We start from the raw sequence: 18,627 nt of genomic DNA on the forward strand, positions 1-18,627 counted from the left end.
CATTTACAATCAACAACAGGAGATCAAACCCAAAAGAAGTGAAAATGCTATCAAGTGGATTCTCTTTAAAAAAACAACAATACAACTTTAAGAGAAAAACCCGAAAGGAATCAAAACTAGAAGCACACACAATTGTCTAGAAAGAAAAATTCAAAAAGGGGACCAAAACTAGAAGCATACACAACCGTCCAGAAGGTAGAAATCAAAAAGGTAATAAAAAATAGAACAGATAAAAAAAAAAAAAAAAGATATGATAAAGAGAGAATTCCGAAGAAGGGGAGGGGAAAAAAGGCCTGAAAACAGCGTACAATGAACAACTGAAGAGTAAGCTGAAGCAGAACAGCAATCGGGTTGAGACGTCTCCCAAAAAGCTCCAAAATAGGAGAAAAGAAGAAAAAAACACATTTGAAACCTGTGTACAATCAACAACAGGCGATCAAAACTGAGAGAGAATAATGACACAACGTGGATATTTCAAAATAACAATACCATGTAAAAAAATTCAAAAGGGACCAAAACTGGGAGGATATACAACTGTTTAAAAAGCAAAAATCAAGAAAGTAACAGAAAATACAACAGGCAAAAACAGATTAAAAAAAAAGGGGGGGGGAGCAGGGGGTGTTCTGGAGACTGTGTGCTCTTAATGAGAAGTCTTTCTGTCTTCGCCCAGTTTCGCTAGCTCGGCATGTTGTTTCCCGAGGCCCTCCGTTGGAGCCCTCGTCTCTGCTGCTCCCAGTGCCTGTCGGCAAGCAGATCGCGCCCCCTCTCAGCACAGCATTCCTGCCAGACAGGCGGGGGGCCACCCGCCATCTCCAGGCGCCGGTCTCTCTGCAGCTCCGCACCGCCACGCGCTCCGCCCCAGGTCTGCGCTCCGCAAGCGGCCCCGGGAAGACCGCGAATCAGTCCCGCCCCCTGCTCCGTGTCCAAACTCAGCTCCTTGTTTGTTCTGGCGGCGTGAACTTCGCGAGGCACCAAGGCGGAAGGATCCTATCTGACTCGGGCTGCAAACAAGTCACTGTCTGGCCTCCGAGGCTGCCGAGCCCCCAGGCGCGGACTCAGGTTTCGCCCCCGCCCCCACCTGGGTACTCAGCGCCTGAGGATATGGCGGCTGTGCTTGAGCCCCGCCTCTCCTCACCGAAAACCTTCCCTGGGTTTTCAGAGATGGGGGTATGCACCCTCCCCACCCCCGCCCCCGCCCCAGCACATCAGCTGTGCTGTTTCATGGAGGGCCCAGGTTGTTCTGCCCTGTGCACCCATTCATCTACGTTGTGCAGCACCCTGCAGTCCCCCAGGGCTGCCTCAGCGCAGCCATCCCCATCCTCCGCCCGGCTCAGGGAGCCTGTCCCAGCCCCCAGGTCCCAGCGGGTCTCGGGCTGGGTGTCGCAGGGACCCTCTGTGCCCATTCAACCCAGTTCTATCAGTCAAGGGCTGCTGCGTACAGATCCGAGCCTCAGAGGCTCCCCCTCCGTCCCGCTGGCCTCTCCATTGGAGAGGGGGAGACCCAGCCAACGAACGCCAGTCCTCCTTTGCCGCTCCCTCCCCCGGGACCAGTCCCGCGCTGCTTTGCCTTTTCATCTTCCTTTTTTTTTTTTTTTCCTTTCTCCTACCAGATTTTTGGTGTCTTTGTCTTTTGAAGAGGACAATGTTCTGTCAGAGTTCTGCAGGTGCTCTGGTTGGCTGAGTGGGTCCATAGATGTGAGTCTTGGTGTATCTGTGGGAGAGGGTGAGCTACGTGCGTCCTACTACTCTGCCATCTTGGCCTCCTCCTCGGTGTGGGTTTTTTATAGGTGTCTATAAAACAGTGTTATTCAAGTCCTCTTTTTCCCTATTCATCTTCTGACTAGTTGTAGCCCTTATTGTGCTCAACCTAAAGATTAGCTAGAGGTGAAATCTTATGGTCTTCTCCAGTCTTTTCTGATTGAGTTCTGCCCTGGGCACACATGGTTTTCTAGATCCCCTGGTATACAAGGGAACATTTCAAAGCCCTCATTCTCCAAAATATTCACTCCCCAGTTTCTCTTTCCAGAATTTTGGCATGTCTGTTGTTTGCCATAGGCATCAGCAGCTTGCTCAATTGCCTTTCAATGTCTTTGAGGAACATCCTTCATGTAGCTGCTTCTCCACCCTAAGAGAGTTTGGAGTTCAGCAAAAGAAAAGCAATCAGCCCCCTTGGTCAGTCCTTCAGGGAGGCCTCTAGACAGGTTTAAACAGACAAACACAATCCTTGGGAATAAGGTCTACTCTCCTCCCTCCAGAGCCAGGAACTCACACTTGAAATGCAGGCGGACATCCTCAAGGCCACTGCTACACTGAGGGGTGGGGGGAAGCGGGGCAGGGGCAAGAATAAGTTAAAATGCCACAAAATTCTATCACATTTCAATGGCTTTTCTCCTGATTCAACATTCGCTTGGCTGATGTAAACTTTTGACTGTCTTCCAGCGTTCCAATAAATTTGACCCCAATCATTTTTCCCCTGTGTTTTCAGTGTTTCTGGAGAGGGGTTAACCCCCAGAGTACCCTACTCCACCACTCTCACCAATATCACTCAGTTCTGTGAGTACCATCTTGAAGTTTAAATCCTCATATTAATATTTTGATTTAACAGTGTGAAATTTTTTTCTGAAATAACACATCACAAGAAAGACAAAGACATTCTCTAGCATTAACGAACTTGTGAAAATTCAATAAAATGATTTGTTTTATATATGCAAAGTCAGAATCTCTTTGTACACTTAAATTTTTGCAAATTAATACAAACAACAATATTGCTCCATATAAACCTTTGTATAAACATTAAAGGAAATATATACATTTTTTTCCTTTTAGTGCTTCTGAAGCACAGAATGCACAAGTCCACCTGAAGACTTTCTGTGGTCACACGTGAGAACAGATGTCAGGGGTTGGGGCAGCCTCAGGTGCACTTGTAATGTCTCTAGACAAAATAGAAGAGAGTTGGAGGTAGACTGTTTGGTGACTCTCCCTTCCCACTCCCATGGAGAAATAAGTTACCCAAATAGCAGCTTTCTTGCTCTTTGATTCAAATTGTCCTGAATATTGCATGGTTTAAAAGGCACAACTAGGAATTGTCAAAACCTTTGTTCAGCACACACAAGATAACCAGTTGGAATCTGAACACTTATTCTTTCTAAAGGACATAGGAGGAGCACCAAGTAGTGCTCTACCTACAGGTGGCCCCTGGTCACTCTGGAAGTGCCCAGGACAGCCAAGTTCAAGAGTGAACCCTTATCATTTCTGGTTGGGGCGACAGTGTTTACTGAATTTAACCTGCTGGACTAATAACATCACCTTTCTCAACTGGGAAACGTAACACCAAAACAACAAATTAATACTTTCAAAGAAAACTTGTAAGGCAAAAGTCAGGTTTTACTGCTAGGGAATCATAAAACAAAAAGCTTCACTGCCTTTTCTTAGCCTCTGGAAGGCAATTAATTCCCTTGACTAAAACATTATAGGATATTCAACAATATCCCATTGCATCCTACGGCAGAGAAAACTTGTCCTTTTGTCTCCTTGGTCTTTGCATTAACATGATGATCTGCTGTCTATGTGGTTAATGCTGTTGACGAGGTGGTGGGAATCTATTTTTTCTAGTACCTTCTCGAGGTACTGAATTAAGACCCGTCTTTTGAACCTAAAAATATAAAGAGAAATTTTATTAACCAAAAGGTCCTTGAAGCACTTATAATGGGCAAATGCTGCGTGGGGTGCAAAGTGGAACTGACAATCTACATAGGAAATAGAAAATGTATCTTCATGTAAAGATAGGGCTTAGCAAAAACCAACAGTGCCAACTGAGAGCCCAAGCACACCTCAGACTGAAACGTCTAGAAGGCTCCACAGACTTGGGTGAATGAGTTGGACACAGAGGATATCTAAATGCCTCCAGAGACAGCCATAACCTTGAATGAGGACCAGGGCTTAGGAAAGCAAGTCAGCACGAATTCCTCCACCTGTCTTGCACTGGGCCCTACTGCTTAAACAAAGAAAGAAAACAACGAAGCGTTCCCCTTTACACCTACCTTGCGGCTTCCTTGATGGTAAATTCAACAAATTGTTTCTTGACCGCAAGAGGTCCTTGCACTCCTTCAAGCAAAATGAAAATTCTTTCATACTCTGAAGATATTTTTAAAAATTAGTATTAAAATATGCATGAAAAATAACATTCAGTCATTAATCATTCTTTGTGCGTGGAAAGTTGGGTCTAATTCGTATTTGAAACACTCAAATCAAAACATCTGTCCATATCTGCTAGGGAAACTCCGTAAACACTACCCAAATGTGGTTGGCTGAATAATGGCCCCCAAGTTGTCCATGTTCTAATTCTAGGAACCTGTAAACATGTTACCTTGTGTGGCAAAAGAGACTTTACTCTGCAGATGTTATTAAATTATGGATCTTGGGATGGGAAGATAGAGAAAAGAGAAGGTGTTAACATTGCAGGTTTGAAGATGAAGGAAGGGACCATGAGCTACAGAATGCGGGTGGCCTGTAGAAGCTGGACAAGTGAAGGAAACAGATTCTTCCTACAGCCTCCAGAAGGAATGCTGGCCTGCCAACACATTCATTTTAGCTCACTGAAAATAATTCAGATCTGACTTCCACAGCTATAAGATAATACAGTTTCGAGCCACAAAGTTTGTGGTTACCTTGTTACAGCAGCAAAAGGAAACTATTACAATAAGAAAGAGGGGAAAAAAAGAGAAAAAGGGGTATTGCATATTTTTAGCTGAAGCAAGAGGAATCGTTTTAAATTATGTGAAAACCCAATACTTCCCCAAAATGCACCTTAAGAGATAGCCTGAATCTCCTCTGAATCATAAAATGAGACGGACCTCCCATTCTATTATTGATTGACGTTCTTTCACTACTTACTTCGTCCAAATTTTCGAACTTCCTTCATTAACTGATGTTTTATATCGGCATTGATTCCTTGCGCCATAGCAGGAGTTATTTGCAACGTATTTGGCACAGTTTCCAAAGCAGATGTTATTAAGACTTTCTGATCATCTACAGAGACGCTGCAGTTTTTGGTTCCTCCTATAAGTGCATTACTACCAGGCTTGTGGATGAGGGCATCTTTCCTGAGACTAGTGAAGTCATCAGACACAGGATCCAACTGGTTGGGTAGAATACTATCTCCTGCCATATTCATAAGCTCTGGTGCAGCAGATTTTGACAAGAAGACATCAGGTGAGATCTGACCATTTTCCATCTTCTCCTCATGGACATCGTGAGTGACAGTAACATCTGGAAACCAAATTAAGAAGTTGAGATATGAGGCAGGTGCATTATAGCAACCCATAGGTAGATTCCAGTGTTCCTCAGGTTTGAGGAAATTATTTCATAAAGCAAGGGGATGTACCAGGTGGAGTCTGAGACTCCTCAAATTGAGCTCAGGAAGCCAATAGGAGAAAAACTACTTTCTTCTCATCATGGCACCATGAATACATACGGAACCAAGTGAGACACTACAGCTAATAAACATTCTCAGCTCCCTGGAGTGGAGGGTTTAGCTGCAGCTTGTGCTTTATCAGCTGAAAAGCAGCAAGTCTCACGTGATCTCATGATTTCTGTAATTTATCTATAAAATGCCATGCTCCACTGAGCTTGACACCGGCCTACATGTGCCCCCCTCAAACTCCCTCCTCTCTACCTCAAAAGTTCTGAGGAAACAGAGGTGGTGGCCATTAGATCTGAATGAAGGCTCTCTCTGTTGTCCATCACCAAAAGTCCCTGTCAGTACAGGATCCTCCTCATCCATCTTTTGTGTCTCAGAAGAGTGAAATTCTTTTTACTCCCAAGTCTGGCAGCTCTCCTTCACTTCCTCCTCCTCCTCTGTGCCAGGCACCGTGCCAGGAGCTGGGGAGCAGCAGCCAACAGGACCGAGAGAAACCATCCTCACCCTTCTGGAACCTACATGCTCGTGGGGATGCCAGGCAGTAAGTGTGCCATGATCCCACAGAACAATTACAGTGTGAACTCATGTTAGGGAAGAAGCAGGCAGGCATGGGACAGAGAGGAGGGGAGGGAGCCCCAGAGGACCACGTGGTCGGGGAGGGCCTTCTGATTCTCAGGGGGTGTCCTGTGGGCAGAGCCTGGAGGAGGAGAGAGAGCCAGCCTGTGCACACGCAGAGCAAGAGCTCCAGGCCGCGGCAAGGGCAAGCGCGGGGCCCCGGGGAGGGGACTGACCAGCGACCAGAGAGTAAAGGACAGAGGCAGAGAGAGCAGGGAGGAGACGACAGGACACGTGTTAGGAGAGGACGGCGGGGCCAGGTCTCGCAGAGCTTGGAGACCAGCGTCGGGAGTTCAGATTGTGCTCTGAGTGCCCAGGAAAGGTGATGATGTGTTTTCCAGATGAACGTGGCATGATCTGATTTCTGTGTCAACTTGATCACTCTGACTACAGGGCAGAAAATGGGCTAGACCGGGACAAGTGGGAAAATAGAGATGTAAGCTAAGAAGCTATTGTAGTAGGTTGGTCAAAGGAGCACTGCTCAACAGCATGGACTGAGGGAGAGAGAGAAATGGTGGGATACAGGAACTATATTGGTCATAAGGTTGCCCGGATTTGCCAAGGGATGGAAGTGAGAGAAGAATAATAGGGAGATCATGGTGACTGTATGGTTTTTCACCTGAATCACTGGGTAAATAATCATGGTGGGGTGTGCAGGTGCCAGGGCCTAATTGCTCATGAGAGTGTGTCATGTCCAACTCTTCCTGAGCTGGTTCAGTGACCACATGCTGTTAGCTTGGCATCAACAATGTTGGCATTATTTACAGTGTGGCAATCTGCAAACACTACAGTCAAGGGCTTCTCCACTCTCCCAATCCCCACACCTGTGGACTGCTGGCTGTTACAGCTTTACCCCCATGGGGATGGTATCATTGACCACTGGGGAAGGCTGCAAGTAGATCTGTTTTGGAGGAAGGAGAGGTCAGGAGTTCAGCTGAAACATGTGAAACCTACCGAGTTTTGCATGTGGATTAGTTATCTAAGTGGCTTGGACATCTAAGTACAGATACCATGTCCACAGCTAAATTTGAGTCTGGAGTTTGGAGCCAGTTGTAGTTTAGTATAAATATAAATATCTGAGTTGTTGAAATGTAAATCTTATTTAAAACCCTGGGACTGCATGAGATCATCTAGGGAGGGGGTACAGTGATGAGGAGAGGGTCCAGAATCAAGCTTTCAGTCCCTATGCTATTTAGAGGTGGGAAAGAAGGCAAGAAACCAGAAAAGGAGGATGAAAAGGGGTCACTATTAAAGGCAAAAGAGAACCAGGAGTTTGTTGTGTCTGGGAACCCAAGAAAGGTTCCATGTAGGAGACAGTGAACAACTGTGTCCAAAGATGCTAGGAAGTAATGGCAACTCGTGGCTGACCCTGGAGACCTTGATGAGACCTGTTTCAGAGGCATGGGGAAGGCTGGGCTAGACTGCACGGAGTTAGAGCATGGAGGGGAGATGAGGGCACAGAAATCATATGTAGACCCAGCCTCTAATTGAGCCCATTTGCTCCTACAGCCTCGGGAACCTGCTTCATCATTCTGACTCATGCAGCCACTCCAAATGGCTGCACCTCCTTATGTCACGCCCTGGCAAAGCAAACACGCACATTTCTCTCCATTTCTCCATCTTGCATTAATTACTATGTAAGTAGGGATCTTCCCCTCATACAGATTGAGATCCTTGAAACAGGGTCTCTGATCCCCACGGGGCCCTTGGTACCTACCACATCGATGACTTAATAATGGTTTACTTAATGAACAAAAACCAAATACAAAAGAAATGAATACAAATGAAAAGAAAATTGTTTAGTGTCTTAATCCTCTAGGAGCCATAAGGAAATCACAACCACTACTCTATACCTGTATGTACAAGGGTGGGTTTTATGAGGTTTGGATAAGATGGGAACCACGAGGCTGAGGGTGGTCCCTTTCCGCCCACATGGTTAGTTACAGTAGGTGGTATTTGTGGTTTTCTCAACAGCAGGGACATACTCCGCCTTCTCTTAGATGACAGAGGACTGCTGGGTTCTCCAGGACGTTTCCCTTTGTTTTGTGGCCCTGCTACAAACTCATCTGCTTCATCAATCATCATTCCCTAAAAAACATCAATGAACATATTCCATTGAAGACAACACTGCAAGCACTCTCCATATGCATATACAATCATGCTTTACATCAGCAATACCGACCTTAATCACGGGCCAAAGATGTGCCATGCCCCACACAGAAAATGCTACTCAATTTTAATTCAATCTAAGTGGAACAAGGAGGAAACTAAGATGGAAGGTGTTGTCCAAGGTCAAACATAAATCAATCATGATTAATCAGAAAGCTTGGGGGAATGAGCAACTCTCATAAACCAAAATGAGAATAAACCTACAGCTAGCTTTCTGAAGAAGTATCAATCATTTTGCATCAACCCTTGGTAAGGCAACTAATTCCCTTTTGTGTGCTTTTGTGCTTTATATTCATCATTAGGAAATATTGATAATCACTGTACAGAATGCTGCATGTCAATGGTGAAGGGCAGATAGATAGAAAACGTCATTCTCCCAACAGCAACCTCACAGAGATTCAAGTATGTCCACCTCGGGGATGTTCAACAAGGAAGGAGAGGGCTTTTTACTCCTGGGGGGTATATAAAAGATGAGAGCCAGCAGTATAGGTTAACTAAAAGCTGTTCTCATCCAAGGCTAACCCATTAGTTGAATAAAATCATGACAAATTACTTTTCCAAAGCATTGCCCAAAGCAAAACTGTACCGAAAGGGGAAAACATATTCACTGAGTATGTACTACATGTCAGGTAATGTTCTAAATGGTATACATGTACTAACTTAATATTCCACCGAGCTCTGTTAGTTAGGTGTAATAATTATCTCCAGTGCAACAAATGAGGAAACCAAGACACAGAAAGATTAAGAAAGACTCCAGTTAACTGAGGATTTGGGTGAAGTGGAATATCTTTCCTTCTAGTTTTGTTACAGAAGACATTACTGCGTGGTCTGCACCTTAATAACAATGGTCTCCTCCATGAATGCAGATATAATCCCCATTTGTCTTCATGCTTATATGCTCAATCAGTATATCTCTCATATATACACACAGAGATACACACACATACACGCACGCACACGCGCACGCACACGCGCACACACACCCCTCACATTTGTATCTCTGGTAGGACAATCTGATAAAGCAACATTACCTAGTCTTTAAATTTCAGGAGGAATACTTCATCACTGTCTAGATAGAGCACTAGAAATCTGAATAATGTAAACAGAGGAAATAAATGGTGACCTCAATATTAAAGGAATTGGTGTGTAGAGGTGGGAACAAATACAGACTCTGGAGCTGGAAAGATGTGGGTTCAAATCCTGGCTCTTCTCAGCTGTGTCACTCAAGGTAAGCCACTGACCACATGAGCCTTGATTTCTTCATATTAGAGGGCAGATAGTAACACTCATCTGCAGAATAGTTGTGAGCATTAATTGTGGTCATTTAAAACATTCGCTGCTACTAGGCGCTCAATAAATGTCAGCTATCATTTTTTTAACCAACACACTCTTGCATCAGGAGGCTCCCACTTTCCATTCACAAAGAACCCTGGCATCATATTTTATCTTTTACACAAACAGAAGGAGAACCTCTGATTTATACATATTTTGCCAAGAAGAAAGGAACTATAGCAAGAATATCACTATTCAGGCAGACATAGAAACAAGTATCCTACCTTCTTATCTTGTTTAAATGGATTGCCAAAAGTATGTAGCCTTTTTGGTTGATCTGGATCAATCTCTCGAAGTGGAGAAGCCAATGTCTTAAGATATTCCTGATAGTTACCCATTTGTGCGACTGGAACACTATGAAGGGAATCTGCAAAATCACCGGAAAAGAAACAGATGGTATACAGTTGAAGGGTATGGTCCTTTTCAGAGGACATGATCATAGTCTGGGTTAGCATTGTGTATCTTGGAAACTGATAGTCTAAAATCTCAAATCTAGTATTCTAGGATCTAAAATCTTCTCTCTTCATCCTACTCATTACTCAGTATACCATCACTACTGCCTACAAGCTCAAACCACTAGGCTAATAACAACTCCCTTACTTATCATACCAGGTTTGAGAATGGGCTGCCATTCTTTATACCACCATCCCAACTCAAACCACCATACTTTCTGTGTTTTGAAGAGTCTGGGCTCCATGGTTTCTCTTATCATCCAGAGAACCTTGGTTAGTGGGCCTTACCCTCTTGGAAAATTTGATTAAATTGATGGACTCTCTTTCTAGAAAAGTTCCCTCCCTCCTCTCCAAAAAACTTTGTGTATAATTTCAGGAGTTTGGCCAGGCTAAGAGTTGCTCATTTTAATGGACAAATGACCTTGTTTAAAGTGAACAGAATGGAATAAAGGAGAATTGCACACCATCACCAATTATCTTGGACAATATCAGGTTCATTCTCTTCATGTAAATGAGGAATTCAGTTTGAAATCATCACAAGTAAGCTGGGTGATATAGCGTTGGGGTGGGCAATTTCCTAAATCTGATAGACCTAGGTTTTGCCACTTTCCAACTCTCTAAACCTGAGCAAACTACTAAAGTGCTCACTCTCAGTTCCAATGTCCATAAAATGGGCATAAAACAGTGTCTATCTCATGGGGCTGTTTTGAGACTTACAAGAGCTAAAGCATGCGTGGTGTAATATATGTGCTGATGAACACACACTTTCTCTTAAACCCTAGAACAATAAATTGTGCCCTGGTAGATGAAGGGATTCAGGGAAAAGAGGCATTATATATATTAAAGGATTACAAAATAACTTACTCGTTATGCAATAAACATCTTCGTGTAAGTCAGGTTTGACATTTTCCTAATCACCAAAAAATACTTCTACATTCACTTACCTTCATCTTGTCCGACAATAAACTTGTGCGTTTTCAGCAGATTGGATCTCATTCTGGTTAACTGGTCTAAAAGACCTCTACGTGGAATATCATAAGCATTTCTATATGTCTGAGGTTTCAAATCCTATTTGAAATGAAACAATTTCAGTTATTCCTGAGGCTCTTAATATAGAAATGTAATTCTTAATCCTCTTAAAATCTTTGCGAAGAGAGGGATATTCATTAAAACTAAATACAGTAGAATTTTCCCAGTGGAAAATTTCCCTTTGCTGGCCCTGTTCTGAATTCTAATACACCCACATAGCATTAAAGCCACTGGGGATATCATTTTTTGAATGTCAACTAAAACATGAAATCCTGAGATTTATGCCTGTGACAGCCTTGCAGGTCCACTGTTCATAATCTAGATGTATTCCTTGGGCAGCCATGGAGGTGAGCTGCTGGGACGTCCACCCAGGAAGCAATAACTAATCCTACAAGGAGGGCAGTTAGCCGAGCACCTCCAGCTGCAGTACCTTAGGGATCTGCTGCAGCATTTGAGCCAGGGCCATGCTCTTCCCAGGATGCCTCCAGCCAGTGACTGAGAATGGTCAGGGGGATGTTAGGGCCTAGCCAGTTCTGCCCAACATGGACCTCCTCTATTGGGAAATAATGGTGCCAGAGGTCCCTGTTGAGCTGGCCAAGACTTTCTAGAAGCTATACTAATGTCTGAGGTGCTTCATACCCATTCTTCCTTCCTTCCCCCATCCTCTCACAGGTGCTAGTTCAGCAGTGTGATCTGAAGGTTAAGCAGACATTGGTCCTGTCCAAAATGTCCATGGAGACATTTGGTCCACACCAAAAGGTCCTTGATATTTGGTCTTGTCCAAAACCATTTGGCATGAACCAAATATGCTCATGGATATGTTTTGGATCGGACCACATTTCAAGGACCTTTTGGTGTGCACCAAATGTTTTATGGACATTTTGGACAGGATCAAGGGATCTGAAGGCTCTCCCTGCTCACTCCTGTTCCTTCTCCCCTTCATCTTTCACAGACCTTACCCCGCAAATACATCATTTAAATCCATTGGCATCTGCTGGCCGGATAATTCCTAAACTGGTCCATTAATAGCTATGAAGTCCAAAACAGGATTGTAATTACTTCAAAACTAAATTAATATGACAGACCTAAATGTATCAGACAAGTTCAAACATATAACCTATTTATGTCACAATTTACCTTGTTTAAGAGTCCTACTTGGAAGCCAGCAAATTCTTTGGTATTCAATTCTGTCAGTCTCGGTGCAGTTTCTCCTATGATTTCTTTCAATAGTTTTCTAAAATTTTTACTGTAAGTCAAGGACACACCACCTCCAGGATGATTTTTCACTTTGATTCCAATTTCCTGGGGAGGTTTCTTCCCCACTGATGCTAGTATTCGTTCTGACTCTAGTTTGGTCTAAAATGAAAGTACATAGTATGTTATGAAAAGATCTATATTGCCACTGTCCTTTCTTACTACTTAAGAAAGATAACACTTTAAGAACCCCTTTGAACAAACTGCAATTGCAGATCACAGAAAAATGGATAATTAAACATTTTCCTGTGCTTCTCTGTACTACCACAGCAAACAGAGAGAGGGGACTAGGAAGACAAATAACTTAATATAGTTTTTTCTCTTGTCTAGTGTCAAAATTATGATTGACTCATGGAGAGAATGGAAACCATGGGTAGGAATTACATTCACAGACATTTAAGATCACATTTTGTTACTATAAAGTCTAGTCTAAGTCAACATATTCATTTTAGACCCAGGCATAAAGGGTAAAACTCTGTGTTTATAAAAGTACACTAGTACTAAAATTCAGATTATATAGATTGGCATTATATGCCTGAAAAAAACTTATACTGTTTATTTCTAATATCAGACCACCCCAAAAAACGTAATGCTTAATTTAACAAATATTACCAAGTAAATAATTTGTAATATGTACTCAATAAGTTTCTTACTTAGAACCAAAAAAAATCCTCTTAATAGACACTATTATACCATATTGATAAGTATTGCTGGAGAGTGTATGGTAGCAATATATTGGGCATATATTGTGATTTACATACATCTGAGATGTTCAAAGAACACTGGTGACATAGAGTTATTAAATTAGTAATTAAATTAGTAATTAGAGCTAGTATAAATTAGTAATGATCTTTTTCTCTAAAAGATGGAATTCCACCAATGTCCAGTAAGCACAAAATAATTTTGGATTTCTTGTGGTTTGGTCAGAGATATTCATTAATTTTCCCTAATTATTGGAATTAAGTATGTGTATTATCTTTTTTTTAAAAATAAGTCATGAAATAAGGGATAAGACCAAATGAAGGGTCTATTTCCATAAATGGTCTTGAAAGCTCATTTATGAAACTGTACAAGCAATGTGTCTCAGAAGGTCCCAAAACTTGCATGAGTTTCAACTCTGTTCACTATTCTTCCTTCTGGCCATACCCTGCTGACACAGCCTTAAAGGCCTAAGGTAAACATCAAATAAAAAATATAAATCAATAGATCAATAAATAAATAACCAAAACAAAACATTACCAACAACAACAAAAATCTATTAGCAGAGAGGAAAAGGGATTAAGGGGACACTTGGTAGATTAGAAAATCTGGGTTTGCCTTTACATTCTTTTGCATTTATGAGCACACTGGACTAGTAGGAGCTGGTAAACTCCAGACCATACTTAAGTTGTTGCAGTTCCTAGCCAGGTATGTCAGCATCCCAAATTGTGGAGTCACTTTGGTTCTTTAGTGTCAGAAATCTGAGACTTTTTTGCTTACTACTCTCTGTTTTCTAAAGGCCCAACTTTGAAACATCTCCAACTTGAAGCATTATTGTCACTGCACATGCTACTACTATTCCCTACCTGGGAATACATTTGTGCATAAGAAGAAACTGAGAGTGCTGCATTCATTTGTCATATAACATAACACATTTGTATGGCGGTAAAACTCTAACTCAGTAGTTCTCAAACATTTTCACCCTGCAAGAATGGGCTTGGTAGAGGTGAGAAGTATGATAAGTAGGGGTGAGTGGAGGATGAGGTACTAATAGAGAGGGGCAGGCAAGGGACAAGGTGAATAATGGTAAATGAGGTGGGGGTGCAAAGGAACAGACGGAGGGCTTGTCACCCTCCTGTGTGAGGAACACTGGTCTCACCGCCTCCACTCCAAGAAAAAGCAGACTGGTATTTATTGCCTAAAAACTAATTTCAGGCAAGTCATTTAATCACAGCACGCCTCAGGGTGCTGACCTAAAAAAGGGGGATGCTCTAGCCCAATGTGATCTGAGGAGAAACTAGGTTGAGGATAGACAAAATGTGACCCATGAGATAATTCTATTAAGCCTCTGCCCCTCTTAGGCCACAAAATATCAACCAGCTTGTTGGGTAGAACAAACTGGCAAGCAAAAGGAGAAATGGCACAGCATCAAATGATACTGACAGACCCTTAACTGCAGTTAAATGGTGAAGCTAGAAGCCATAGAGAATCACATTATTACTAATCCATAAAGTGTAGAAATATATACACATTTAATTTGAAAATTACAATTACACTAAAGAATAAGGAAATGCACTTCTGAGGGCAAAGGATTTTTGTTTGTTTGTTTTTACCAATACTACCTGTTGGCTGAGTTTTTTAAGGTAAGAGATAACACTGTAACTAAGTCCACAATCTAAATTATCTGATATCAGATTTGGAGCTCCCATCATCCTTAGTGCTTTCTTTAATGGCTATAAGGAAACAAAATACACAACAGTAAGAATAGAATAAATCTTAAAATACTCAAAGTTCAGTTATAAGGGGCAAAGGGACATGATTCATTTCTTAGAAGTCAAGGTGCTGCACATAAAACCAAACATGGAACATTAAAAAGTGGCAATGAAAATAGCAGAGAAGTAAGGAGCAGAAAGTAAAAAAATCAGAAGAGAGTGGGATAAGAAGAGCAAGTAACAGCAAATTCAAACAGGTAAATTGCTTTCAGCTTAATTCCCAAGTTATACAATCATTTCACATTGCATTTTATCGTGCACCCCATTCCTGCCATGGTAAATAGTAACACACCCCAATTTCTCCTCCCAGTGACACCAATGGTGCTACTTAAAATTCTGCCTTTTCACCTCTAGAAACTTGGCTTAAAGTTTGCCACATCCACCTCTGAAATGATTTTGATAATCTTGATTTAGATTATATGGCCAGTTCAAAATAATCATGAATATTTTTCTCAAATTGTAAACATCCAAATGATGCCAAGTAATTTTTTACTCTTTTTGGATCCCCCCAACCAATGCTCCTGTGTCATGCTGTGTCTAGGACACATTTAACAGGCAATAAATAAATATAATGTCTTCAGATTTTTTCCCCCAGAGAAAAAACCCATATTGAGAATTTCTAGAGTTAAAAAGGGAAGTTAATAAAATACATGAATCCAGACCTATTTTTCTTAAATTCCAAAACTACAATTTCATAAGGTTAGTTTTTATAAGAGAAACATAGATGTGTTTTATAACAATAACCATGGCAGTTAAAGGAAATAAACAGCTCTTTTGTGCCGCCATGACATCTCCAAGCTATTACACATAATTTGAGAAGACAATGGCGACCCAGATTTATAAATTAAAAAAAAATATCTTATTTCAGGGGTAAAAGTCTTGGTTCATTGAAATTTCTTGTGATAAGAATCATCACTGATACAGTTAATAATATATACACATAAATACATACTAATAAGTAGTATGGAGGCAGAGTTTTTAAGTAGCTGTCAAAAGCCTGTCGCCACTTCAGATTTGGCTTAAGCTTGTGAACTTTAAACAAGTCATCTGCAAGAGAAAATCCAATAAAATATTACATTATTCCAGTCCTAAATTCCAAGCTCTAAATCAAGCAACCCACATCTATTTTATAAATTCCTAGAAATTTCTAGTTTCAATTACATTAGATGAACCTTTCATCAGAGTTTATTTGATTATCTTTTCTCATACTATGGACCAAAATTATATACAGTAGTTTTCTATAAAATGAAATAAATTCTCAAGGTACACATTCACCTTCCATTTGTGAAGCTACATAAAATATAATATTAAAATACTAACTCTGATCTATGTGAAATATTTTTCTGACCTCCTGCATATTGGTAACTTTAGTGTAGTAATTTTCACCTGAGGGGGAATCCATGGTCCCTGGTTGATGGAATATTTCTTTTATCTAAATAGAGAATGTTAAAACAACAACAAAACTAACTCATAGATACAGAGAACAGGTTGGTGGTCCCCAGACATTAACATGAACCTGCCACACTTACTATAAATATCAAAGATATTATAAATTCATCCTCTATATTGTTTCTTCAAGTTTTATTGGCTATTATCCAAAAAACAAATGCTGTACTTCCAGGGACAAAACCATTCCTATGCCATATGCATAATTTCTCTAGAAATAGGGCTATTCTTTGAAATTCTGAATTACTTAAGAAAGGCAACCACATATTTTCTTCCTTTTACAGCTATAATAAATTATTCACTCCTACTGAAACTAATTTAAATGAATTTACAAAGTCATAAAATGTAGGTCTTTTGTTCTTTTATTACAGAGTAGAAGGAACAAAGAGAAAAAGATCTGAAGAGATTTCTGGCTCATTATAGCCTGCAGGTCCTTTAAAGACCATTCATATCTTGACAGAAAGGAATGAGAGACCGTGGAAATATCCTGTTATACCGTGTCTTTGCGTGAAGTCTGTGGGGAATTAGGCAGATTTTGGAAACTAACTGACAAATTTAAATACCACAAGACTGAAAAGACATTTAGATATAAATAGGTTATCTAATGAGAGTCAATAATAGTCGTAATATTTCTAACAATAGCAATTGCAATGATTCCACCCAGGAGCCAATTTAGTCTAATTAATTTCTTCTCAGATTTATTTTTTAACAGCGGTGAGAGGAAGAAAGAAAACCTTCCACAGTCTAGATTAAGGGTAGAGAGCAGTTAGGGTGACACTGCTTTAGTCACTATCTCTGTAGCTCAGAGAATGATTTCTATGATATTAGATTTCCATTCACATGGAGTCTCTAGGATGGTACAGTAAAGACATCATAAGTAATTAGCTCATCCACATCTGAAAGACAAGGAGATGAGAGTGTGGAATGAGGGTAAAATAACACTGCCAACACCTCAAAAACTACAGATATTTTCTTTTCTGGTTCCTTTCTGCCCATTTCCTGCTTCAAAAAGGAGGAAGGCAGGGGTTTGAATCTAAGCTCAGCCACATGCTATGTACTTAGCTCAGTGAGCTTTGAGAAATTACTTCACCTTTTCTGTGCCTTCATCTATAAAATGAGTTTAATGATAATTGCCTTACCACACAGGATTGTTCTGAGGAACTAGATCATGCAATGAAAACATTATATAAAATTTATAAATGGTGTAAATTGTGAAGCACCAGATATACAGCGATTAATACACATCAAATTATTCTCTTTTGATTATTCTCTTTTCCTCCTCTTGATAATAACTGGTCTTAATATGGAGCTGAACTTTATTCTTTACACAAATCCCTAGTTCCTAATTTTAAAAAAAGGTGATTGAAGGTGGTATGTTTTTAAAAAAAAGAAAAAAAGAAAAGTTGCTTCAAATGCCTTAATTTGTGTAGTTATTGACCCTTGATAGAAAAAAATAATAATTTCCTAATTTCCTGCTTGAGAGATAATCCTGCCAACTGCAATAATCTGGTTAGCACCCTGCTGACATGATTGTTATGGTAGCTCATTGATGCAATTAAACGTCACTTATCTACCCCAGGTAAATTTTAGTGCTTAAATAATTAATTTTGGGGGGTGTAGGTAATTAGGTTTATCTATTTATGTATTACTTTTGGTGGAGGTACCAGGGATCGAACCCACAGCCTCATGCATGCTAGGCATGCACTCTACCACTGATCTATACCCTCCCCCTCTAGTGCTTAAATAATTAAAATTAAATAATTTTTTTCAAACCAAACTGTATCTGGCTTTATTAAAGACACTTTTCATAAACAATCATGGTATTTCAGGCAGGCCATGAGCAGACAATTTTTAACAAACTTCCTTTTTCAATAGACTACCAAAATCAGAAAGCCACTATAAAACCCAATGAAGTCTTCATGTGATGCTCTGAACAGGGAAAGTTTAGAGTGATGGTTGACATTTCACACTTAGCATATTGTTTAACAACTTTTCACAAGCTGACCCTGACTTTTAGGAAATAGAAATCTGTTAACTACTTTTGACAGAAATTTTGAATTAATAAAGAAGAAACAGGGCTCACCTTTATGGACAGTTATTGTACAATGCAGTACTATAGTGATGTTCCAGAGATTATAAAGTATATGTTATTTAACTTGACTTTTTACTAAATGCCCTGCCTGTTAAAACTGCAAAACTGTCCTATATCTTTATATTATATCCTTAGTATGAAATTGCAGTGCCTTCAAGACCTATTAAGATAATATAGATATTAATAATGACAACAGTAATAATAATAATAATAATACTGATAGCATTATTGAGCACTTACTGTTTGCTAGGTGATTCCTATGCAATTTAACTGTATTAATTAATTTAATCCCAACTAAATCCTTTTGAGGTAGGTACTACCATTATCCCCACTTTACAGATGAAAGAG

The 18,627-nt window shown here is 40.5% G+C and overlaps 1 protein-coding gene across 7 annotated transcripts in view; it reads right to left on the reverse strand.

Moving 5' to 3' along the window:
* Positions 1-2,680: 2,680 nt before the first annotated feature.
* The window catches only part of INTS6L (integrator complex subunit 6 like), a 51,846-nt gene continuing 35,899 nt past the window's right edge, over positions 2,681-18,627 (reverse strand). For 3 of the 7 annotated variants that reach the window (XM_031445678.2, XM_031445676.2, XM_031445673.2), the window contains 9 exons: positions 15,694-15,788; positions 14,592-14,702; positions 12,154-12,372; positions 10,932-11,055; positions 9,760-9,902; positions 7,888-8,122; positions 4,894-5,268; positions 4,041-4,134; positions 2,681-3,652 (listed from right to left, as the gene is read on the reverse strand). In XM_031445678.2, coding sequence (XP_031301538.2) covers positions 3,544-3,652; positions 4,041-4,134; positions 4,894-5,268; positions 7,888-8,122; positions 9,760-9,902; positions 10,932-11,055; positions 12,154-12,372; positions 14,592-14,702; positions 15,694-15,788 — 1,505 coding nt within the window. In that variant the 3' untranslated portion in view covers positions 2,681-3,543. The remainder of the gene's footprint in view (positions 3,653-4,040; positions 4,135-4,893; positions 5,269-7,887; positions 8,123-9,759; positions 9,903-10,931; positions 11,056-12,153; positions 12,373-14,591; positions 14,703-15,693; positions 15,789-18,627) is intronic. The other 4 variants (XM_031445674.2, XM_031445677.2, XM_031445679.2 and 1 more) reach the window with 4 other exon arrangements.

This window comes from Camelus dromedarius, chromosome X (assembly GCF_036321535.1).
Source record: "Camelus dromedarius isolate mCamDro1 chromosome X, mCamDro1.pat, whole genome shotgun sequence".
NCBI lineage: Eukaryota > Metazoa > Chordata > Mammalia > Artiodactyla > Camelidae > Camelus > Camelus dromedarius.